Source organism: Gobio gobio (assembly GCF_949357685.1).
Source record: "Gobio gobio genome assembly, chromosome: 12".
NCBI lineage: Eukaryota > Metazoa > Chordata > Actinopteri > Cypriniformes > Gobionidae > Gobio > Gobio gobio.
In genome coordinates this window covers 24,868,993-24,894,348 of record NC_137105.1, presented here as the reverse complement: position 1 = coordinate 24,894,348, position 25,356 = coordinate 24,868,993, and the positions used below count along the sequence as shown (strand labels likewise).

Genomic DNA, 25,356 nt, shown 5'->3' with positions numbered 1-25,356 from the left:
GGACCATATACAGGCTAGGGGAACTCGTATTAATGTTAAAAAACCTCATAAAATGAAATTTTCATGCCATGGGACCTTTAAACTTTGGAACAGATAAACACATACAAAATTCAAACATTTGAAAAAAAGAAACTATTTAGAACATTTTAAATGATAATAATATGATATAAATATTTCTCATCACTAAAATGTAGTGATTCAAACTAATGTAGTGAAAACAGTGACCATATTTCTGAAATGGAAACCGGCGTTATTTCCTATTTGAGTGGTCAAAATATCACTAAAATCGCTTCGGTTACTAACGTAACCTCGGTTCCCTAAGATGAGGGAACGAGTATTGCGTTTTGCTAAAACGCTTATGGGGGAATTCCTTTCCTCGAGATATTGAAGCAAATTTTTATCCAAAAATACCTTTTACACGCAGTGCAGCTGCACAACTCTCAGCAGGAAGCAGCTGCGTGCTGATTGGCTGTGCCGCTGCAACTGCAGCAACCTATAGCGAGACCGTGGGGCGGGACGGACCAATCAGGTCCTTCTAAATTCCCGCCACAAGGGGCAACAGAATTTGCATAGCCAAGGGTATATAAGACCCCGTCTCGCAAGGTTAGACAGGTTAATCGACTGAAGCAACCTAGGTGGGCCCGTAATATGATATCAATAAGTCCCAAATGAGCCAGACCTGAGTCGGGCCCTTAATGAGAATGAACGCGATATACGTGCAATAATATAAAGTATAGACCAGACATAGTCGGGCCAGGAATAATGAGTAGCCAGATAATTTGAGCCGTATAAGGAATGTGCTTATGACTTATACAATATTTAACCCAGACCGGACTTTTCGAGCCTTAAGGGGTTAAATCTGTTTACACAGCAAGAAGCCCAGCTTGTAAAGCCGGAACATCTAAATTATAGAATCTGATAAAAGTGGACGGGGAGGCCCAGCCTGCCGCCGCACAGATATCATTCAGAGAAATGCCAGTAGACCAAGCCCACAAAGAGGCCATGCCTCTAGTCGAATGGGCTTTAATGCCTAAGGGGCAGCTGAGATCTTTAGACTCATAGGCCAGTGAGATAGCATCCACTATCCAACGTGACCAGGTCTGCTTTGTAACCGCGCACCCTCGGGTACGGCCGCCAAAGCATACAAAGAGCTGTTCAGTTTGCCTGTAGCAGCGGAACGCTCTATGTATATCCTCAGCGCTCTGACAGGACAGAGCAAATTAGCATCTTCTTCATCTAACGGGGATGAAAGTGCTGAGAGTGAAATGACCTGTGCTCTGAACGGAGTTGAAAACACTTTAGGTACATATCCATGTCTTGGTTTGAGAACGACTTTGGAGTCGTTTGGCCCAAATTCCAGACACGAGGCGCTCACAGAGAGCGCGTGCAGATCACCCACTCGATTAACTGACGCGATCGCCAGCAGAAAAGCGGTCTTTAGTGACAGGAGCTTTAAGCTCACCGAATGCAAAGGCTCAAATGCAGAGCTCTTCATGGCATCCAGGACCGTGGACAGGTCCCATATAGGGACTGAAGGGGGGCGAGGTGGGTGCTTCTAGCCCCTTTAAGGAAGCGAACAATAAGATCGTTCTTTACCAGTGACAGTCCATTCACTTGAATGGGATATGCTGCTATCGCAGCCACATAAACTTTGAGCGTGGAGGGGGAACGACCCGCGTCCAGAAGCTCTTGTAAAAATGTAAGCACTTCTGACACTTCACAATCATGTGGGGTCAGACTTCGCGCTTTACACCAGTCCGAAAAGACTGACCATTTGCCTGAATAGAGCCGCCTGGTCGCGGGGGCTCTAGCTTCAGTAATAGTATTCAATACATTTTCAGAGAGGTTCTCATGTACCCGTTGATGGGCCAGACATGAAGCGCCCATAGATCGGGACGGGGATGCCAGATCTGCCATTCCGCCTGCATGAGGAGGTCTCTCCTCAGCGGGATCGGCCACGGAGCTGCATCTGCCATCTGACTCAGTAGTGAGAACCAAGGTTGATTTCTCCAAAAACGGGGCTATTAAAAGCACAGCGCATTCGCTCTCCCTGATCCTCTCTATGACCTGAGGTAACATTGAGATTGGGGGAAAAACATAAAGAGGAAGGTTGGGCCATTCGTGGGCCAACGCATCCTTGTGCTTGGAGAAATATATTCGGCATTGAGCATTGTCTTGTGAGGCGAAAAGATCCACTTTTGCCTCTCCAAACCTGCCCCAAATTGTCTGAATTGTATGTGGGTGAAGAGACCACTCTGCAGGGGACACTTTGCCCCTGGACAGCATGTCTGGACCCAAATTCAGAATGCCTGGCACGTGAGTCGCTCTCAGCGAGCTCAGATTGTGCTCTGCCCATATTAGGACTTCTTCCGCCATTGAGTGAAGATCGATAGATTTCAGACCGCCTTGGCGATTTATATAGGCTACCACCGACCTGCTGTCCGTTCGGACCAGGACATGGTGGTGCTTTATGTACGGAAGGAAAGCTCTTAGCGATAGCGTGACCGCTTTCATCTCTAGACAGTTTATGTGAAGGCTCTTCTCTGAGTCTGACCAGAGGCCCGAGATTGGCCTGCCCTCGTGAAGGGCTCCCCAACCTAGGTTGGATGCATCTGTCGAGATAACTTTCCACTTCGTAACAGTGCCCAAACTCACGCCCGTCTTGTACCAGACGGGATTTTTCCAAGGAGCCAGAGCCAACACACAGCTGTGGTCTACCTTGATTTGCATTCGGCCTGAGAGCCATGCGTGAGCTGGAACGCGGCCATTCAGCCAGTGCTGCATGTGTAACAGACCTAGTCTGAGAACTGGCGCCGCCGAGGCCATGAGACCCAGCATCCTCTGAAAGTGTTTGAGAGGAATGCGTGCACCGGACCTGAGGGAAACCGCTCGGTTCTGAACAGAGAGCACGCGCTGTGACGTCAGTCGCGCGCTCATCTGCAGTGAGTCCAATACTGTTCCCAGAAACAAAACTATCTGTGTGGGAGACAATGAACTCTTTGCCACGTTGATTCTGAGTCCCAAGCATTGTAAATGGTTGAGAAGCCAAGATCTGTGGTTTAATAACTGTATCTCTGACTGAGCTATTATGAGCCAGTCGTCGAGATAATTGAGAATTCTCATTCTCCGAAGCCTCAGCGGGGTTAGCACCGCTTCCATACGCTTTGTAAACGTGCGGGGAGCCAGAGATAGACCAAAAGGTAGCACCTTGTATTGGTATACTTTCCCCTCGAAGGTGAATCTCAAGAATGGCCTGTGATGAGGGGCTATTTGTATGTGGAAATAGGCATCCTCTAGATCCACAGTGAAAAACCAATCTCCCGGGCGAATGTGCGCGAGGATTTGTTTCGTTCTCAACATTCTGAACGGGCGCTTCATAAGGGCTTTGTTCAGATGTCTGAGATCTAGGATGGGTCTGAGACCACCGTCCTTTTTTGGTACAAGTAAGTAACGACTGTAAAAGCCTGACTCGCTCTGTGAGGGGTGTACGGCTTCCACCGCTCCCTTTATTAACAGTTTTGATATCTCGGTTCGAAGCACGTGACTTTTGTCGCTTCTCACCGTTGTCTCTTCCACGGCGCGAAAGCGCGGTGGTCTGCGAGCAAACTGTAGCGAGTAACCTTGTTCTATTATGTTCAACACCCATCTCGAAATGCCGGGAATGGCCTCGGCCTTCGAAGCCAGGGGCTGAATTAATCTGTGGGGCGAGTCGTTGAGTAACAGGGACTCGGTGGCCCGATAATTTTGCGCCAAGTTGGCGCTTATGAGGGAAATGTTTCCCGCCGCCTGAGTGCAGGGGGCCGGGGGGCATAGAATATTGCTGCTTGTGTACAGGCGAGCGCGTTTGAGTACGGGCTCGTTGACTGTGAGAATAATGTTTCCAGCCACCTGAGTGCAGGGGGCTGGGGAACATGGGGGAGTGCTTGAGTGTAGGGGTACATGCTTTAATGCTGGCACACTGCCTACAGAGAAAAAGCTCTTTTTGTGACTCATATGGGTCGCCGTGAAAACGGCGTTTGTGCAAAGGCGAGCGCGCTTGCTTGCGGGCTCGTTGGCTGTAAATGTGGTGTTCCCAGCCACCTTGAAGGGAGCTGGGGAACGTTTTAGAAGAGAGCGAGGCGGTACACCGGCCGAAGCGGGCACTATCCACCTTCTCTTTATACCTCTAGCTAGGACGGCTTCGGAGGCTCAGGTTTCGACACATTGCTGGGTCAGGGATCTCGACGCTCCGGCGGTCTGCTGCGGCTCGTAGAGCGGGAACGCTGTCCGGGCTTAGAAGCCGCGCGAGGCTGGTGAGCTGATGGCGGCGCCTTGGTGGGCTGGGCTGGGCTGGGCTGGTCCAGCTTTAGCGTGACGGCTAGCGGAGGAGCTGGAACGCTTAGGCATGAAATGTCGCATTGCCTGCGAAGCCTTCTGTGCTTCAGTGAAGCGCTCTGTGAACCCAACCACGGCGGGACCAAATAATACTGAAGGCGACATGGGCGCGTCCAGGAAAGCGGTCTTGTCCGCGTCCTTCATTTCGGTCAGGTTGAGCCACAAATGGCACTCCAACACCGTCAAGCTGGCCATACATCTGCCAATCGCCTGAGCGTTGGCCTTGGTGGCGCGCAGGGCCAAGTCAGTGGCGCTACGCAGATCCTTCAGAGCCTCGTTGTCAGGAACAGACTCATCCAGGGAACAGAGGAGTTTGGCCTGGAAGACCTGAAACACCGCCATCGAGTGTAGCGCTGATGCCGCCTGACCGGCGGAGGCGAATGCTCGACCGGCGAGGCTGGACGTAGTGCGGCAGGCCTTGGAAGGGTGCACAGCCTTTGACTGCCATCCTCTGGCGGAGGGCGGGCAAAGGTGTGCAGCGACGGCTTCCTCGAGGGGAGGAAGGGCTTGGTATCCTTTTTTCTGAGCGCCATCGACCACCGAGAGCGCTGGAGAAAAAGAGGATTTGGCGCGAGAAGAAAATGGCGCCTTCCACGACTTTGTTAGTTCCTCGTGGACTTCTGGGAAGAAGGGAGCGGGCCTTTGAGCGGTCGGTTGACGGCGGTTCTCGAAAAACCACTCATCCAGTTGGCTTCTCGTGGGCTCCTCGGGTTGAGACCAGTCAATGCCGAGGTCGTCCACGGCCTTCGTGAGCAGACGCATAAGCTCAGCGTCGACTGAGGTTATGGCGCCGCTGGCCGTCCGCGTCGAAGTGGCGTGCTCTGAGGCAGTCTCCGACCACCCGCTTTCGGATGCAGCAAGGGAAAGGCTGTCATCCTCTTCCTCCTCCGGTGCGCTGAAGGAAACAGCAGCAGCCGCCATGCGAGGGGAGCTGTGCTGTTCCTCGACGGACAATACGGGCGATGGCGAGGCACGCTGGGACACGCGTGTGCTCGTCAGAGCGCTCCGGGGGCCTCTGGTCGCGACGTTTCTTCTTCCGTGGCTCGAGAGGCTGAGAGCAAGGGACGGGATTCGGGTCAAAACTGGCGAGCCGAGCCCGAAGGGTCTGCAGTGTCAGTTCGTCACACTCCGAGCAGCCGCCCTGGTTGAGTGAAGTGCGTGTGGTCTCGTCCGAGACATGACACGCAGATGATGTGACGATCCTCGTCCGCGATAAAACCTCTGCACGAGGCGCAGGAACGAGACATTTGGAACAACGTCTCGGCTCTTTTTGAATGTGAAAAACACAGAAGGTATTAAAAGGATATGTGCCGGATGGCGCAGCTGGAAGGCAGGCTGAAGGCAGAGAATCCGACGTCCTCAGGCTGCAGAGTTCCGCTGGGTGCGTGTCGACGGCAGGCTTCGATCCAGAGCTCAGCGATAGCAGTCGCTGAAGAAGAATTAATCTGTCTAACCTTGCGAGACGGGGTCTTATATACCCTTGGCTATGCAAATTCTGTTGCCCCTTGTGGCAGGAATTTAGAAGGACCTGATTGGTCCGTCCCGCCCCACGGTCTCGTTATAGGTTGCTGCAGTTGCAGCGGCACATCCAATCAGCACGCAGCTGCTTCCTGCTGAGAGTTGTGCAGCTGCACTGCGTGTAAAAGGTATTTTTGGATAAAAATTTGCTTCAATATCTCGAGGAAAGGAATTCCCCCATAAGCGTTTTAGCAATACGAGAGTACTCTCGTAAGGGAACTCATTTGTTATTATATTTTAATTAAAAAACAGGGACAATCATTTTTTGAATGTTTTGGTTGTTGTTGTGGAGTCCCTATATTATTATTAACATTAATAATTATTATGATTTAGTTTGATTATTAGGATTTTTGGTCTGGATTTAATACAATTAAAAAAAACAATGAAAACAGTTAATGGTAAGCTAACCATTGTAAATAAGCAGTTCAAAACAGTATTAACATGAATTAACAAAAACACATTACAAAAATAAAACATAAATATGATAAATAAAACTATTCAACAAATATTGTAACATTTTATAATTGTATTTAAGTTTTTACTATATAAATTACTTTTTTTTTTACTTCAAGTTCACTTCAGTTGTGTTACGTTTATGCTTGAAAATAATTCTTTCTATCCTTAATTGGTCTTGTTATTTAGCATTTTAGGATTATTTTAAGCAGAAAGTATATGTATTCTGCACATGTATTGGTTGCAAGTTTAATTGTTTGGGGTTAGGGTTTTTATATTTAAGTTATAGTTCAGATGTGTGGTAACTGCATTGTGACTGTGGAACTTTTGGGGACAAAACATTCCCGCACCTTGTTGAGGCTCTGTTATAAAGCACATACAAACAATATTACTTTAAATTAAAAATGAATAGTTTGTATGTTACTATCTTGAAAGCGATAACGAGGTTTCTTTTGATATTTGACGATAATGGCGCTCTCTCTGCTGTCGATTCGGTACGTTCTTCATAAAGTAGTAGCGTAGCGCGCGTCACCAAGTAGAGTCAGCGTAGCTCACAGCACCATCTGCTGGTGAAAATAATCACTACACGATTGCTCCTATAACCAGCAGCTGCTGTAGGTTGGGCGCTTTTTTTCCAATATATCTGCGGGTTGTTTGGAACGAGCTGTAAAACGCGGACATTTCCGGGGACAACTCCAGTCGGGGACAGAACATTAAAAACTAGGACTGTCCCTGGGAAACGTCTGGTCACCCTATCGTTGATCCAAGTGATTGACAGGTGATGCCAGGCGCCATATGACAGGTTGGGTCAAACCATCCTGGTATGGGGGAGACTCTGGGTTTTTAGGATAATGAAATTGAATAGCCTACTAAATATAAAATTCATTTTATGAACTTATACTTATATTTTCCTGAAATATTTATTATAATTATTTTTAAAGGATTTTTGCATGGATGCTACTTTTTAAATATATGTAGGCTATATTTAAAAAATATCACGTACCCCCTGGTACGCGTACCCCCATTTGAGAACCACTGCTCTAACTGAACGAAATTATTATGAAGATAATTTATTTTGTATTATTATGAAGATCAAAACAACGGTGGGGGCGGTGTAGGGAGTGGCCTCGTAGGGCAGCGAAGCAAGTGCATTCTGAGAGTTGTTGTCTTTCATCCACATGAGACAAAAATACATTTTCTGTCTTTTCTCAGTCTAGAAGGCACCAAATTCAAAAAATAATTTCACATTTCTACTACATAAATGACCCAGTTTAAATACACATTCATCTTCCCAGCGCTGAAGTACCCCTTTAAGTCAGTGTTGATTTCAGTTAAGTTCAAAAACAGTTAAAAGTTCTTCAATTATGAAACAAATTCCATTTAGCTATAAGCAGCTCTGCAGAAGGGAATAGTGTCATTATTCAGTACAAGTCTGTTCAATGTTGTTTCAATTCAGTTCAGTAACCGTGTCAATGTTGCGAAGTTCATCAGTGCTGGGAATCGATTAAAAAACAACAACTAATTAATCAAATTTTTTTCCTATAATTAATCACGATTAATCGCACGTTTTTAATATTTTAAGTTTTTATTATTTTGATATTGTAATAACTTCAGTTACTCTCCAAATTAATGTAGAAACAATTTAAAGACAGTATATGTTAAATATGTGTTGTAATGGCATCTTTTTATGAATGAAGGCCAGTATCACTGATACTAATGTCTCTATGAAACATTAATGACGTTACATTCCAGTATAACTGAAAGCTCCCAATTTCAACATTTATTATGCTTAAAAAAAAACAACTTTTCATTTAAGTGAACTTAAAACAATCTTTACATAAACCCATTATAATAAATATTATATTTACCCATGGCCTTAGACATGGAAAATGAAATACAGAAATGTAATAGTTATCAAACATCTTTCTTAACTGCATAAATAATAAATGAAATATAGATTAATCATCATTAAAGCTATACTCGTCTCTGTTCCCGCTGTTCTGTGATGAACATTAATGACAGGCATCATCAGTGCTCCTGTCACTTTAAGAACTGCAGCTGACGAACTTGACGCGGATCTCACGCGCTGTCATTTCCTCACAACTCTTTAAGTTCATTTAAGACGTTATTTAAAGAGCACCTATCATGGAATTTTGAAATGTACCTTTCATGTAGTGTGTAACATAGATCTAAGTGAACAAAAACATCCTGTGATAGCTTGAAATATGACAGTGCACCGTATATATAGTTATTTTCTTTCAAAAGTAAGAGTCGACTCGGAGTCATTTGTAAGAATCGTTAGAAGACCGAAGCTTTTTCTCTGACTAGATGACGTCAACTTGTCAAGTTATTTGAATACGATACGCCCACTTATTGCGCTCCAAGACGCCAGTGAAAACTAGAAAACATCATGGCGACGAGACGCTGTGTTCTGAAGTGCCACTCAAAAGCAAACTTCTTTCATCTGCCCAAGGATGAGCATTTGAAGACTAAGTGGCTTGAAGACAAACCATACATCGTCGCGATTGTGTGTTTATTAGTCGTCAAATGTATGTTTCGCGATCTCAGGAAGCTTTTATTATGGACTTCTATTATGGCACATGGTTCTTCTTCGTCTGTCTGTACCATACATGGACTACATGTGCACAGAGCGCCCTCCGGCTGCCAGTATGAATTTAAAACAACACATAAGAGACTCAATCGCTCATGATTAGGCTATAACTGCCCATTTTGAGGAAGTATTGAATAAAAAATACTCCTCTGTTTAGAAATTTGACACAGACATATGAGAATCTATCAATATGTCTCCTCATCTGCACACTTTTGAACTAAAAGCCCTGAGGGATGTTGATTTGTCGCGAGTCTTCGTGAGGAGAATAGAGGAGTTTTTTATGAATGAGATCAGCTGAGGCTCATATTACAATCAAACAGTACCGACGCGGTTTTCATATTCATAACTCCTGACACATATTAACAAATTACTGTCACTATAAGACTTTGATGGGCGTTCCGTTTTCCGAAAATATCTGCACAGACTAAACCAATCACAACTGACTGGGTCATCGGACCAATCACCGCAGATTAGCTTCACGTAAAGGCGGGGTTTTGAAAAGTGAATCACTAAAGGAATCATTTGAGAATCGCTGTCAAAACAGGTAAAAATAAATGCATATTATAAGAAAACTAAAGTCTTTTTTGTCATTGCATGCATGCAAAACTGTTGTTGGGGACTTCTAAAACAATATTTGGAACATTTTAAATGCCATGATAGGTGCTCTTTAACTAATTTAAGACTCCTTATATGAGAATACTCAAAAGTCTCTGTGTTGTTGTTATTGTTTGTAAGCAAAAAAGTGTATGCAGCAGAAATAAGCAGGCTAGTGGATGAGGCTTTCCCCGAATACGGCAACAGGGCCCAGAGGGAAGAGAAGTTTTGCCGTTTCGTGGCGGGTCTGGACCCAGTGCTGAGGACAAAATGTTATGAGCAGGGAGCGACGGACATGGAGGAGGCTGTAATAATTGCAGGTCGGTGCGAGAATGCAAGAAATGCGATGGATATGGGATATGTGACTGCAAATGTCAGACATAATGTGACTGCCGACGGGGCTGTTGGTAATGTGAACTCTGTGTCGGACATTAGTGGACTATACAGAGCGATTGATAGATTAAATGACGAGCTGAAGGGCATGAAAGTAGCTCAACCGTTTAGAGGAGGAAAATCACCAACTGAAAGAAAGAGTGAACCATGGCGGCACAGATGAGTGGTGGAAAGCGCGCTCCCCATCACGTGAGTCAGGTCAGTGTTGCTGTCAGGGGCGCGCTTGCCGCATGCAGACATATGAGACGCAGAGAGGCCGCTCATCTGACAAAAAAACATTTATAGAGTTTAATGGTCGTAAGGAACAAAATTCGACTCGTAGCCCTATGAGACGCAATGCTAGCCCCTCCCCCAACCCCAGTATGCAGAGACGAGGCAGTTATGAAGAGGAAACGAAGAAGCAGGGAGTACGCTTCATGACCCCTAGCGGCAAGGAGAGAAACTACGAGCCGAGAAACAGCCTGTAGCTGATGTTGTGGCCCAAACACCAGCTGTACTGCCCAGGGGCCTAGAACCGGATGACAGGCCATCTGTATTGATGTTTGCAGAGGCGTACACAAACACTGAGGGGCCACTGGTATCATATGTTAAAGAAACAATTGAGGACATTGAACTTCCCATTTTAATAGACTCTGGTTCTAGTGTATCACTAATGAGCGCTGATTTTCGGATTTCAATCCCAGCACTTCGCAGTCGACCTCTAAAGAAAGACTTATTGCGGCCCGTGCTGTAAACGGGCAGATGTTGGACACGCTGGGCACACTTACTGTGACACTACAGTTGGGTACTGAAACATGGCAACACGTTTTTCATGTGGTGAGAGAAGCGACACAGTCTGTATTGTTGGGATGGGACTTTTTAGTGAAAAATCATGCCCTGCTGGACATTAGTCATGCTAAGCTGCAGTTATGGGACGTTTCCATTCCACTTCTTGCTAGCAAAGACTTTGTTCCAACATGCTGCAATGTGTCTCTAGCCACAAATATGACATTTCCACCCCTAAGTGAGTCAATTGTGCCTGTTAAGATTGGTTTGCCTAGCGGGGATTGTCCCTGTACAAAGTCGCTTTGGATAAAAGCGTCTGCCAAATGCATACATGTAAATGTAAATGTAACAGGAGGACAGGCCCCTATTAAGCAGCAGGCATACCATACATTGCCCGAGAAGCGGGCCGAAATTGAGAGGCAAGTGGCAAGCCTGCTAGCTGATGGCCTCATCTAGGAAAGCTGTAGCCCCTGGGCGTCGCCAGTCATGCTTGTAAAAAAGAAATGTGGCACCTGCCGTTTCTGTGTGGACTATAGATGTTTGAACAGTGTCACTATTCTGGATTCGCACCCTTTGCCGCGCGTGGATGACACACTGGATGCATTAGCGAGCTCCAGATGGTTCCGCACGTTGGATTTTTCTAATGGCTACTGGCAGGTGGAGGTGGCCGAGCAAGACAGAGAAAAGATAGCCTTTACCACGGGTCAGGGTCTATATCAGTGGCACTCCATGCCGATGGGACTTTCTAACTCCCCCGCCACATTCCAGCGGATGATGGAGGTAGTTCTGAGAGGGCTCCCATGGCATATCTGCATGGTGTACCTGGACGATATTTTGATTTATAGTGGAACATTTGAAGAACATTTGACTCATCTGAAAGAGGTGTTTTCTATAATACGATCAGCAGGTTTGAAATTAAACCCCAGAAAATGCCACCTGGCCAGGGATCATGTAGTTTTCTTGAGTCATGTCGTTTCAGAGAAAGGTCTTCAGCCTGACCCGAGAAACACAGAGGTTAAAAATTGGCCGGTTCCACAGTCTCCCTCTGAGGTTAGAGCACTTGTGGGACTGTGTTCATACTATCGACGTTTTGTCAAGGACTTTTCATAACATGCAGCTCCACTGAACCAGCCGGTTGGCAAAAATGTGCCTTTTGTGTGGAGTACTGATTTTGACGACTCGTTTAACTATTTAAAGGAAGTGCTGTTTTCGGCTCCCATTGTGACACTGCTGGACTTCAAGGTGCCGTTCAAAGTGACAATTGCAGTTTCCGGTGGCGTGAGCATGTGATGTGAATGTACGTCACGTTGTACAGTATGTTGAGATGGAGGCGCCAGAACTGCAACTGATACACGATACTACGATATATCTTCAAAAGCAGATCACGATCAAAAATCGTTAAATCACACACCCCTAGGTGGTTATGAACTGTCAAACAAGTTTGTATTTTTACTCTTCATTTTTTATGACTTGCACAGTCTGAATTTCTACATTAAAATTTCAACAATTTCACCCCTTCATTTTTGAAGCACATAGAGAAGCTATGGTGGCCGACACAGGACAAAGATGTCGTCATCTGAATCAGCAGAGAGTAGCTTGCGCTCTGTAGAGCAGTTTGTCCGTTTAGGGCTACTGTAGAAACATGGTGACTTCACTGTAAGGGGACCCGTGGTGTATGTAAATAGAAATGGGTAATTCTAAGGTAATAAAAACATAACAGCTCATTATGTAAGGTTTTTATACACCACTGAAAACATAGTTAAATATTATATTGTATTTCTATGATATAGATCCTCATAAAAAATACACACTGCACCTTTAAGGTAATGTAAAAGGTTTCAAAATGCAGCAACTTGATCAGACATTAATACGACATGCAAACATATTATGGTATTGTTTGGGTGTTCAAACTGTGTAAATATCAAATGAAGCATGAATTTACAAATGACAAAGATGGGACTTTGTCTCATCATTTTAGAAGTCCACCGCACAACACTGCCTGTTAGCACTCACAGTGTGTGTACACTGAAGTTGCAAAAATCCACTTCAGTGCTGCTCAAAACTGCTCTACTTTGGTGTGTCTGTAGTGAGCATATTTAATTGAGGTTTTATTCAGCACATGGCCAATATAATGATCATATATGCACACTATTACAGTTGAAAGGATGCAAGCTTTGTTTTGGAATGCCCAAAGTGACAATAGTGTCACATTTTGTAAACCTGGCTGCCAGAAAGCATGCTAAATTGTGATATTTAATATACATGTAATATATGTAACAACTGCAAATCATTCAGTATGTAAACAAAATCATTTACACACTAAATCCAGCAGAAACTCCTGCACAGTCTGCATATTTTTAAACACTCGACTCAAGACGGATGTCACTAATTGAATTTTACAGCTGTTTGCACAGGACTTCTCAACTTTTGGGTGCTCTCAACGCTTTCTACGCAGGGTTGCCAACTTTTAAGATCAGGTTGGAGTGAGATTTTCTTTTCTTTTTGGGGGGGGGGGGGTCTGAGGGGCTGACGGTATACAACGGTATATCGATTTCGATTTCAGTATCAATTCATAGCCTGCTGTACATATAAGGAAATAAGGATATGTACGTTATTAACATTTTAAAATTTCACATTTAAAGAAATCTAGTGTTTAAGCATATCTAAATATTTATTAAAATGCAAAACTGCAATATTTTTTTCAGCAACTAGATTAGATACATGTATATTGATTAAAGAGCCATAAAGGCACCAGTGGGTAATGGCATTACAAATGGAAATTATTATTTTTCGAGCCACAAAATGACTCTAATTTGCCTCTTTGAATAAGAATTCTCTAATTTAACCTATACTAATTGTAATATAAATAATACAAATATTAGAAGAAAAATATTTTAAGTGGTCATTAATGGACCATAATTATTGCACAAATAGTATTTAGTACCAAAATATCTCAAAATATTCAATAAATATTATTGAACTAAAATATAGAACATTTATTCAATTGAAAAATAGTTAAGGTGTATGGTCACATTTGACCATCAATGAGTATGAGTGTGACCAATTAGTAAGGAGTACCTGAGGGCTAAATACAAGAAAACATTAACATTAATGTTAATATTGTTAACATCTCCATCACTCTTATAAAACGATCCTGTATGTTTGACGTAAAAATCAATGCACACTATGCTGTACTGTTTGCCAAAACTTGCTGAAAACACCTGTAAAGTGGAGCTGTTGTGTATCAAGCCATTCAAACGTATTGACACAGCGCTAGAAGTATTGAGAGCTCCGTGAAGCATGTGACCACGCGCGCCGCCGGGAGATGAGAGAGCATGTCGCAACTCCGTTTTTCAACACTCTGGCTTTAACTGTTATGCCATATTAGCGCCAAAACGCTATTTATTGTTTGAATTTCGCATTAAAACTTAAAAAAAATGTAAAAGCTTAGACTTTGTTTAATATCAAAAGCAGGTTTGGCAATTTGGTTTGAGATTAAGTTGGGCAGCGTGAGCGTGAGACTAAGCCTGAAAGCGTGAGTATCACGCCAAATGCGTGAGAGTTGGCAACCCTGTCCACTGTCAGACCCACAATTCACTGTGCAAGCATGAAGCTCAACTTTCATAGGAATGAATTGAAAACGTCCACTTTTCTCTGCGTAAACACTGTCAGTATGTTACGGCAAAAATGTATTCATTGACATCACTAATAAGAGACAAACCTCAATGCAATTGTCTTTATAAAGATTTATTTTTCTTGCAAGAAAGAGCCCACAGTCAACACAGTCATACAAGCCTGTCTCGAGTGTGAATTGATAAAACAAAAGATTGCCCAAGCTCTTATACTCCTCAATGACCCAGTAGTTTTCCACACAGGGTAAAAGTAAGAAACACAACACACAAATGGTCTCCCTCTGTCTTAGAACTAATTGACTAGCTCCAACTAGTTCTCAATTTAGGTGTCCTGCCGCAATTTAGGTTTTTCATCCACTGTCCTGCCCCCCCCCCCCCCCCCCCGGGTTTCAACAGACACTGTGTTTGTTAAGCTTACAGAGGTGTCAGCATGGCCGAAACAGATTCCTGTGTTGACTCCTGTGTGAACTCAAACATAAATCTTCTTCTGTGATTACATTTTTGTCCAACACAGTGTATACACACTGTCAGTGATAATGTAGAAGTAATTTTATGTAAAGTGTATATAGTCATTACAAAAGCTGCCATTCTGCTTCTGTTTTTATATTTTCCTACTTTTCTCATTTATTCAATATTTTCAACATTAGCCAACATCATCAATTTTCTTCAGTGAGAGTGAGAGGATATTACTGTGTTGCACTTTTCAAAGCATGGAAATTTTGAGCGCATGTCTGTCTTTGCAAACCCCAGAGCATCAGAGTCATTGGGCCAAAGAGGCAGACGTAACAGTGTGCAGGGGGCAAAAAGCCTGATGGTGTGGCAAGCAGAAAACAGAAAAAGGGTTAAATATCAAGCCCTGAGGCACTCAGAGTGTTTGCTAGCCTCAGTTTGCTAGGGCCCATGAGACATGGATTGCTGGACAGTGTAGGGCTGTGTGCTTCTGTAGGCAAGGTCATTCCAGTTCAGCTATGCAGACATACACCACCCGTAATGGCACTCTAGGCCCAGATGAAAAGCAGCACTGCCTTTGCCTGGATTTATGCTGCTTAGTGTGGCGGCAGGCTTGTTTTGCCCACAAGGGATTTGGGGAGTTATTTTCTCCCCTATGTGTAGCCCTGTGGGCATAAAGGACATTGTGTTGAATATAATTTGTTGATGTTTCACAGATTTTTTCCCCCTCAAAACTTTATTTTTACATATTGGATTTTGATTGTTTTCAAAGATGCTCGTCCTAAAGACTTATTTATAATCCCCTTTACTAACGAACTTCTAACGAACTAACTTACTTCCTCTGTTCATCTGTCAACTTACTTGATGTCCTTAAGCAAAGAAGGAAGTCATTGAGTGCAAAACTGTGACTGCTTAATCTGGAACTAAAAATTTTCACAAAAAACTTGTTGATTATGAATACACACATAGATGTGACTATTTGTTTTTCATCACAGACAGCTGCTTAGATGAAATGTTGCTAGTGAAGATTGATCTTTCTCAGAGGGGAACTTCTTGACTTTTACCTGATGAAAGAATGCATTGCTGACACATAAATTACATCTTATTTCTTTATATTGGATTTATATTTTGGATTTTGAATTGCAGTTTTGCTTGATGCTAAATAGGGTATTAAATATTCCACCCTGTTTCTTTGGATGTTTGGATAGCTCAAATTCCAGCCTATTATAGTTTTGTTTATTTATTTTTTATTAACCAGTCAACATTGCAACTGAGAACGTTGCTGAGAACTGAGCAGCCAGTGATTACAGGGCATTTTTGTTATGGGTTTAGTGCAGAGACAATAGTGATCTCAAATATCTGTTTCAGAGGTGAATGTTGTTAAATGTATATAAAGAGGTTCGAGTTCTGTAATATAACATAGATACTGGAAAATTATTTACAATATATTCATGCAGAGCATTTATTGTGTTATTATGAGTAAAAATTCTTGGAAAATCTTTAAGCCCAGGGTGTCTCAGAAAAAAAAAGAGATTTTACAATAAAATAACTTACCTGGTCACCTAAATGAATAATGGGCACAAGTATTTCATCGTAATAAAAAGTTTATTTTCTGTTAAACACACTCCCTGGACGATCATGTGATATTATCTTACTGTGCATGTGTTTGTGTGTGTATATCAGTGCAGAAATTAGTCAGCAATAGCAGTAGCTCATTTTAAACTGCTTGTGTGGCCACGCTATCTTTTGTGTCGTTTCCTGTTTTCAAGAATCTGCCTCTTAGTTACCAGAAGTACCACTAATGTGGCGACATTAAAATAAAAAAAAAGACAAAGAAATTAAAATACAACCATGAAACCCCAAACTGCAACATCAGTCATGACTTCTTACTGTTGTTCTTTCGAATATTCCTATTTAATAATTGGTTAATCGACATGTCATCCTCAATAAACCCCTCTCCGGTGTGATGACTACGATCTTTCGAATATTCCTATTTTATAATTGTTTAATCGACATGTCATCCTCAATAAACCCGTCTCCGGCGTGATGACTCCGATCTTTTGAATATTTCGATCTAATATGACCTCTAACCTGTAAAGTTGCCAGAATAATAATCATACGCTGTTTGTTAATTGGCCAGAGGAGAACTGGCACCCTGACTGAGCCTGGTTTCTCCCAAGGTTTATTTTTCTCCATTATGCCACCTGATGGAGTTTTGGTTCCTTGCCACTGTCGCCTTTGGCTTGGCTTTCTCATTTGGGGACACTAAATTTTCAACTAAATATCCAAATAAATTTAATTACTAAACTAAATTAAATACATCAACTAAATTACTGATCTGCCCACATTGTCACTGTATGATAATTGAAATGAGCTAGATGACATCAACGTTTTCTCCAGAGCGGCTGTACAGCCTAATCAAATTCTTTTGTATTATTTTCCTGTTTAACACTGTGAAGCTTCTTTGAAACAATCTGCATTGTAAAAAGAGCTATATAAATAAGGTTACCTTGCCTTGTTTTTGTTTTTTGAGTGCAGGTTTGTGTAGGTGACGACTACTCTCGACTGATTAATAATGTCAAGTCAAGTCACCTTTATTTATATAGCGCTTTTTACAATGCAGATTGTTTCAAAGCAGCTTCACAATGGTAACAGGAAAATAAAGCAACAGAATTTAATAGAAAGTAGTATAGTTAAAGTGTCCCCAATGGAGCAAGCCAAAAGCCAAAGGCAACAGGGGCGACGGTGGCAAGGAACCAAAACTCCATCAGATGACATAATGGAGAAAAAAACCTTGGGAGAAACCAGGTTCAGTCGGGGTGCCAGTTCTCCTCTGGCCAAATGAAGAAACAGTGTATGATTATGATTCAGGCAACATTACAAATCAGAAGTCATATTAGATTGGAACATTCAGAGTAGTTAGTAGTTATCCAGTTCTATCTGGTTGACGATCGAACTCATCACCACTCTAAAAAAATAATTCAGTGGCTTGAATATCATTTACTTGATGGTTTGAGTTGAACATACCAAAATAATTGAATAAAAATCCAACAGTTAATTTTGTATAAAATGTAGTTATATTTAAGTTCTTTTCACTAAAAGAATTTAGTATTCGAATAAACAATTATTTATTTAAAATATACTTAATATATTTGTGAAACTTCTATCAAAATATTTGAGAAGGGAGAATTAAATTGATCTGTTTCATAAACCACAAATATTACTTAATTCAAATCAAGATTATTAATATTTAACACACACTGAAAAAATTGAGTAAGTTTACTCGATTAAAACAATGCACCCCGCCCACTGACGTGAAGACAGCTCAACGGTTGATTGAGCGCGGGCTGTTTGAATTCTCTTTCAGTCTCCAGAGCAGTTCCTTCTTCTCAGCGTCACAGAATTGGTGCATTTCCTCTGTGAAATTCAGGTTTGTGTGTTTTATTTTATCTATAAAATCATTGCTGTACTTAAAAGAATTTTATTCAATGCAAAACAACATACAGAGACGCAATGTGAGTCACCTAAACGAGTGTGGCGTCTGTCTTTGAAACGCCTGGTGCCTTGCTCAAAACACACAACTTTATTCCTAAAGATAACGAATATAATTAATTTGGATGATAAAATATTCTCACAATTGTGCACTGTTTGTTTATTGACAGGTTATGGTGTCAGGCATGTCGCAGCATTTTTTGGCTATGATAAGTTCAAAGTCCACCCGGAGACCGCGAGTCCATCTCAGGCTCGAGAACCAGCGCTGATACGGTGGAAATGGTATAACAAACTTGTTGATTACACTTAAATTACTTTTAAATGTTTAATTTTTACTTCTAAAATGTTTGTTACATGAGTTAAAATATGTAAATATGTTGTTAAATATTGTATACATGTCAAAACAGTAATATATGCTGTATTCATCGAAAATAAAGGCCAATGTCATATATAAGTGTGGTTGTGTGTAGTATTTTACAAAGGTTTGAGGAAATTAAAGTTATACTATAAAAGTTAATATTAATCATAAATAAAAACAATTCATATTACTCATAAATATTGTTTTTTAAATGTTTTTTACCCAATTTTTTTCTACTCAATTGTATTTGTTAATGTACCAAACGGAGTTACTCAGATTTTCTTAATTTTTTTACTTGCATTTACTCAGTTCATACGGTGTATGTAATTGATTTAAGTGTAAAAATGTTTCACCAAAAAAATGTTGTAAATCATAGTAATAGTTTTTAGAGTACAGAAGACGGGCTTGATGTCGATGAGGCCATCACAGGAGAGAGTCTAGTTGACAGACACAGTCTCTGCTGACACTTCAGGGCTGCGTTTGTCGTGTCTAGGTGCAGGTCCACCATCTGATCTGGATACGGCCTGGATCCAGCTGACAACAGTAAACCTCAGGATAAACAGAGAAACTACTATTAGCGTAGATGCCATTCTTTTTATGATGTAACGAGTACATCAGGTGTAATGGGATGTGTTCCCGGTTCCGGCAGACCTAATTAATGCAGCCTAAAACAATAATTTAACTGATTTGAATAATATAAATTGATAATGTTCTATGTTTATGCCATAGTAAAGAGATGTGTTTTTAGTCTAGATTTAAACTGACAGAGTGTGTCTGCTTCCTGAACAGTGCTAGGAAGACTCTTGTGAACTCTTGCCTTTGACAGAGACTGTCTTGCTGTTATTTGAGCTTAGATTTTTTTTTCTCTTGTTGACTTTGTGTGAACCTTATCTTGAGTAAGTTATTCAGAACTAAACAGCATTTTCCTGTTTGTTTTGATGGCTCTAGATAAGCTAATCAAATAAAGAAAATTCTCATCTTTCTCTTTATAAGAGTTCAGGGATGCCCCTTCACTATTTACCTGAAACTAGTTCCGGGTACTTCCCCAACAAGAAGAAATGGACTAGTCGTAGGTGTGGACTTGCAATCTATGTGGTTTAAAGGAGAACAGACAGTGACAGTTGTACTGTAATTTAGTTTGCAAGAATTTGTATGTCGGTCATAGATAATGGCTGCCTGAGTGTCTACATAAGGATAGAAATACTTTACTTATTTCCTGATTGCAAACCTCTAATACTGTACATATTAACATTTAATTAAGTAATTATTTACTAATCATATCATCAATTTTTTTTAGTAAGCTGACAAGTAGTGAGTATTAACTTTAGTGCCCTCTAAAATTTGTAACAGAATAAGAGAGATTGGCCCAGACAAAATGTTACAGGTGCCATCCTAAACATCCAAACAAACTGCCATCCCTGTTTAGGATATTTTATCATTCTAGACCCTTAAAATCTCTGTTCATTTCATATTTTCTAAAATTATTTTAGGGCTTTATATTGGAAAAAAATGACCCTGCAATATTTTTTTTTTCTGTGATATTTATTGCAATTTGGACAAAAAACTTAAATAGATCAATAAGAAAGGTACAGAATGCTGTTAAAAATAGAGCATAGTAGTATAACATCACACCAGTGGACGTCAATTTCCTAAAAGTATTTCATGTAAACTTCACAGATATTGATCATATATACATGGCCATTCGAAAGTTTGGGGTCAGTACGATTTTTACTTTTATTCAACAAGGATGCGTTAAATTACTGTAAAGACATTTAAAATATTACAAAAGAGGGTTAGGGGGTTCTTTTGAACTTTCTATTCATCAAAACAATCCTGAAAATAATACATCACAGTCCCACTAAAATATGAATCTGTTTTTAACACTAATAATATTAAGAAATGTTTCTTGAGCAGCATATTAGCATATTAGAATGATTTCCGGAGGGTCATGTGACACTGACGACTGGAGTAATGATGCTGAAAATCCAGCTTTTTGTATAAATTACATTAAATATTCAAATAGAAAGGTTATTTTAAATTGTAATAATATTTCACAATATTAATATTTTTCCTGCATTTATTATTACAACCCCAAATCAGAAAAAGTTGGGACAGTATGGAAAACGTGATTTCTAAAATTTACTTTGACTTGTATTTATTTGCAGACAATATGAACACAAGTCAACTTCATGTCATTTGTAAATATGCATCCTTTCCTGTCATTCAGACCTGCAACACATTTCAAAAAAAGTTGGGACAGGAGCAATTGAGGGCTAGTAATGAGGTAAAATGGTTAGATAATGATGTGATTTGAAACAGGTGATGTCAACAGGTGATTGTAATTATGATTTGGTACAAAAGCAGCATCCAAGAAAGGTCTAATCCTTTAGGAGCAAAGATGGGCCGAGGATCGCCAGTTTGCCAACAAATACGTGAGAAAATTATTGAAATGTTTAAAAACAATGTTCCTCAAAGAAAGATAGGAAGAGATTTGGATATTTCACATTCAACAGTGCATAACATAATTAAAAGATTCAAGGAATCTGGAGGAATTTCAGTGCTTAAAGGACAAGGGCGCAAGCTGAACAACTGTGATCTCCGATCCCTCAGGCGGCACTGCATCAAGAATCGTCATTCATCTATAAGCGATATCACCACATGGGCTCAGGACTACTTTGGCAAACCTTTGTCAAGTAACACAATACGTAGTTACATCCACAAATGCCAGTTAAAACTGTACTGTGCCAAAAGGAAGCCCTATGTTAACAGTGTCCAGAAGCGCCGTCGACTTCTCTGGGCTCGGAGGCATCTGGGATGGACCATCACACAGTGGAAACGTGTACTGTGGTCAGATGAATCAGTATTTCAGGTATTTTTTGTGAGGAATGGACGCCGTGTGCTCCGGACCAAAGAAGAAAAGGATCATCCAGACTGTTACCAGCAACAAGTCCAAAAGCCAGGGTCTGTCATGGTATGGGGTTGTGTCAGTGCCCTTGGCAAAGTTAACTTGCACTTCTGTGAAGGCACCATTAATGCTGAAAAGTACATAGAGATTTTGGAGCATAATATGCTGCCTTCAAGAAGACATCTTTTCCAGGGACGTCCATGCATATTTCAATAAGACAATGCAAAACCACATTCTGCACACATTACAAAGTCCTGGCTGCGGAGGAAGAGGGTACGGGTACTTGACTGGCCTGCCTGCAGTCCTGACCTGTCTCCAATAGAGAATGTGTGACGCATTTTGAAGTGCAAAATGCGACAACGAAGACCCGGTACTGTTGCCCACCTTAACACTTGTTTGCAGGAAGAATGGGACAAAATTACACCTGAAACACTTCATCACTTGGTGTCTTCAGTCCCTAAACGTCTTTTAAGTGTTGTGAAAAGGAATGGCAACATTACAAAATGTTAAATGCTTTACTGTCCCAAATTTTTTTGAAATGTGTTGCAGGTCTGAATGACAGGAAAGGATGCATATTTACAAATGACATGAAGTTGACCAGACTATTTTGTGTTCATATTGTCTGCAATGAAATACAAGTCAAAGTAAATTTAGAAATCACTTTTTTTATTTTTTATTTGCGTTTTCTATACTGTCCCAACTTTTTCTGATTTGGGGTTGTAAATAAATGCAGCCCTCTTGAGCATAAGCTTTTGGAAGCTTTTTGTTGAATATGCTTTACTGATCTAAATATACTGTCTCTATTTTTAGGAGAATACATAAAGACATGGAGACCAAGATATTTCTTACTGAAGAGTGACGGAACATTTATTGGGTACAAAGAGCGACCGCAAGATATTGACCAGCTGGAAACTCCACTGAATAACTTCTCAGTGGCGCGTAGGTATCCATTTTGTTTAAACTGTTTGCCGGAGAGAATTTACAGGTGAACAAGAATCTCTCTCTTTCTCTCTCTCTCTCTCTCTCTCTCTCTCTCTCTCTCTCTCTCTCTCTCTCTCTCTCTGTGCGCATGTGCGGACGTTTGTTGAGTCGAGTGAGTGGTGAGTGCGTGGTCTTTTGTGCCCGCTGTGGCTTTAAAAGATTATCTCTTTTTCAGTGGTGGAAAGAGTACTGAAAAACTCAAGTAAAAGTACTGTTACTTGTCAAAAAATGTAGTGCAAGTAGAGAGTAAAAGTACCTGTCCTAAATACTACTCAAAGTAGGAGTAAAAAGTAACCTTTGTAAAAGTACTCAAGAGTAGTGAGTTGTGAGTATTATGCTATGAATGTTATTCCACCTTATACCCTGCAAGTTAAAAATGTAGCTTACTCTTTTATGGATGATTCTCAGTAAGAACAAAAAAACATGAGATCAACAGTATTTCAATATTTCTCCAAGTTTTATTTTTGACTGCTAGCACTAAAAATACAGCCATGTCATATTTGAGAAAGCAACAAATAATCTGGTAACATTTATGACAACCAGTCTGTAGAGGTTTTCTTGCGGTTAATTAAAAAAGGTTGCAAAGCGTTGTACATGAACAATTTTACGTTAAAAAAAGCAGTTCTTTCTTTTCAAGACGCATTCATTGTACTGCTTTAATTTCAATGGATGTTTTCTCTGTTAAAAGAATAGGCTACACTTCAGAAATCAGAATCGAGTAACTCACAATTTTCATCACTGGTTATTTTTGCTTGTAATTGACAACATAAACATGATTTAAATATAAATCTGATGTTTTATGAAAGTTATTTGCTATATACATGGACTACAATTTTAAATCGCCATGTGAGAACACATTACATTAAAATATGCACTTGTAATGAGTGTAAAATCAACATTATAATTTTCACTCAAAATCTTTTCTTTATTATTAAAAACTCTGATTCTCTTATTGTGAATATATTTTTTGATTTTCATTGGATTGTCTTTTGATTTAATTATGCTGGTATGTATATTTTTGGAGTTTTATATTTGATTTGTAATGAATTGTACTGCCCCTTTAAGAAACTTAACTTTGGACGCATACTCTCCTCGCTCAGTTGATAAACTACACTGAGATGAGGATGTATGTTGGCTCACGGAGCAATTTCACAATTTAAGTCATCATACAGTAACCAGCAACAACCCCCTTTCATAAAGCGCGCGTGCCTCTCACTCTAGGCTGGTCGCTACTCCCTAACGCTATGGTTGATATGACGGGAGTCACACGTGTGACACATGGAGACAGGACTTATTATTCTCCTTGGCCAATCACATTGACAGGACAAAAATAAACATAATGTAGCGACTGCAGGTTTAGGGAAAATAGCGCAGTAAAAGGACAGATACAGCACTTAAAGGGGTGGTAAACCACGATTTCACTTTTCTAACATTAGCTAGTGTGTAATGTTGCTGTTTGAGCATAAACAACATCTGCAAAGTTACAAAATTCAAAGTTTAAAGCAAAGGGAGATATTTGCTTTTAAAGAAATCAATTTCTAAGGACTACAGCAAACGGCCAGTAGGGACTACTAGACATTCCTCCAGGGTTGCTGACATCACCAGCCCCAATATTTACATAAACCCCTCCTCCGAGAATATTAAATAAGGGGGGGGCGAGGCCATTTTGTATCGCTGCGGGGAAGCGTTGGAGTGTTGTTGCCGCAATGCCGACGAAACGCTGTTATTTTCATCCGGATTGCAGGTCCACTTTGTTCAGCCTTCCTAGGGACGGGGGTGCATTGCAGTGCGTTGCAGTGCGTTTAACATACAACATGTTATATGCATGTGTGTATGAGACAGAGGGGAATACGGTCGCATTTGCAGCAGATATATGCTGCCCATCATAAATCAAAGCACGAGACAGACAGGGGTCGGAGGAGAAGACCGGAAAATGGGACATAATGGACAATATTCGTCTGTATTTGCAATACACGAGCCGCGGTTCAGCTGCGCAAGACAAACACTGCCAGTGTCTGAATGCACAACGGGCGCGCGCGCGGCTCCCGCTACACATTTCACGAAGGAAAGCTTCCACAATCTTCGCGAGTTCAATGAAGGATTCGCACAACGGCTTGTCCTGAAATATGGATTTAAAAACAGAAGCTTTTTATGGGCCACAACCTGTAAGTATGATTTTATTTTTCGGCGATGTGTTTTCCTGTAATAGTTCGTATTGTTAATTGTACGTTGTAGCAAGGAAGTACACAGATGACAACGCTGTTTTGGAAACCAGTTTGTTAAATGCTCATTCATACTTAACGTTATCCGACAAACACCTAATGTTACAAACTTTTTTTTAAATCTCAACAGTGAACTTGGCATTAGTGTAAATTATTCTTTGATTAGAGCTTTTATGTATTGTTTATCTACAGGCATGCTAAACATGGTTCTGTGTTTGATTTGGCTACTATAGTAAAGCCAATGTTTAGTGTTCGTTTTGGGTTAATAGTTCTTGCGACAGTTATTTGGCTATAATCGTTCTAAAAATACAAAAGTAACAGTGCCATTCAGTAGCGATCACTATAGATCCGAAGTCTTTACTCTTGAGGACTGAACAGGTTCTGCTCGATCATCTTCACTAAAATTGTCTGGGTCTGATTCGGGCTCAAATTGGTATGGTTTTATTGACGCCATTGTTTCTAATACTACCCAAAGCACAGTCTACCGGTAAAGGTAAGGGGCGTGACGTTTCCGACAAACGTGCACTAGGCGGTTAGCGAATCACAACACACTGGGCCAGCTAACCAATCTGAGCCCATTGCGTATTTTTGAGGGACTGGCTTCATAC

At 41.2% G+C, this 25,356-nt stretch overlaps 1 protein-coding gene across 1 annotated transcript in view; it reads left to right on the top strand.

The window, feature by feature from the left end:
- The window catches only part of LOC307135238 (RAC-alpha serine/threonine-protein kinase), a 79,348-nt gene that overhangs the window by 19,636 nt on the left and 34,356 nt on the right, over nt 1–25,356 (top strand). The window contains exon 3 of the mRNA XM_079831505.1: nt 22,356–22,484. Coding sequence (XP_079687631.1) covers nt 22,356–22,484 — 129 coding nt within the window. The remainder of the gene's footprint in view (nt 1–22,355; nt 22,485–25,356) is intronic.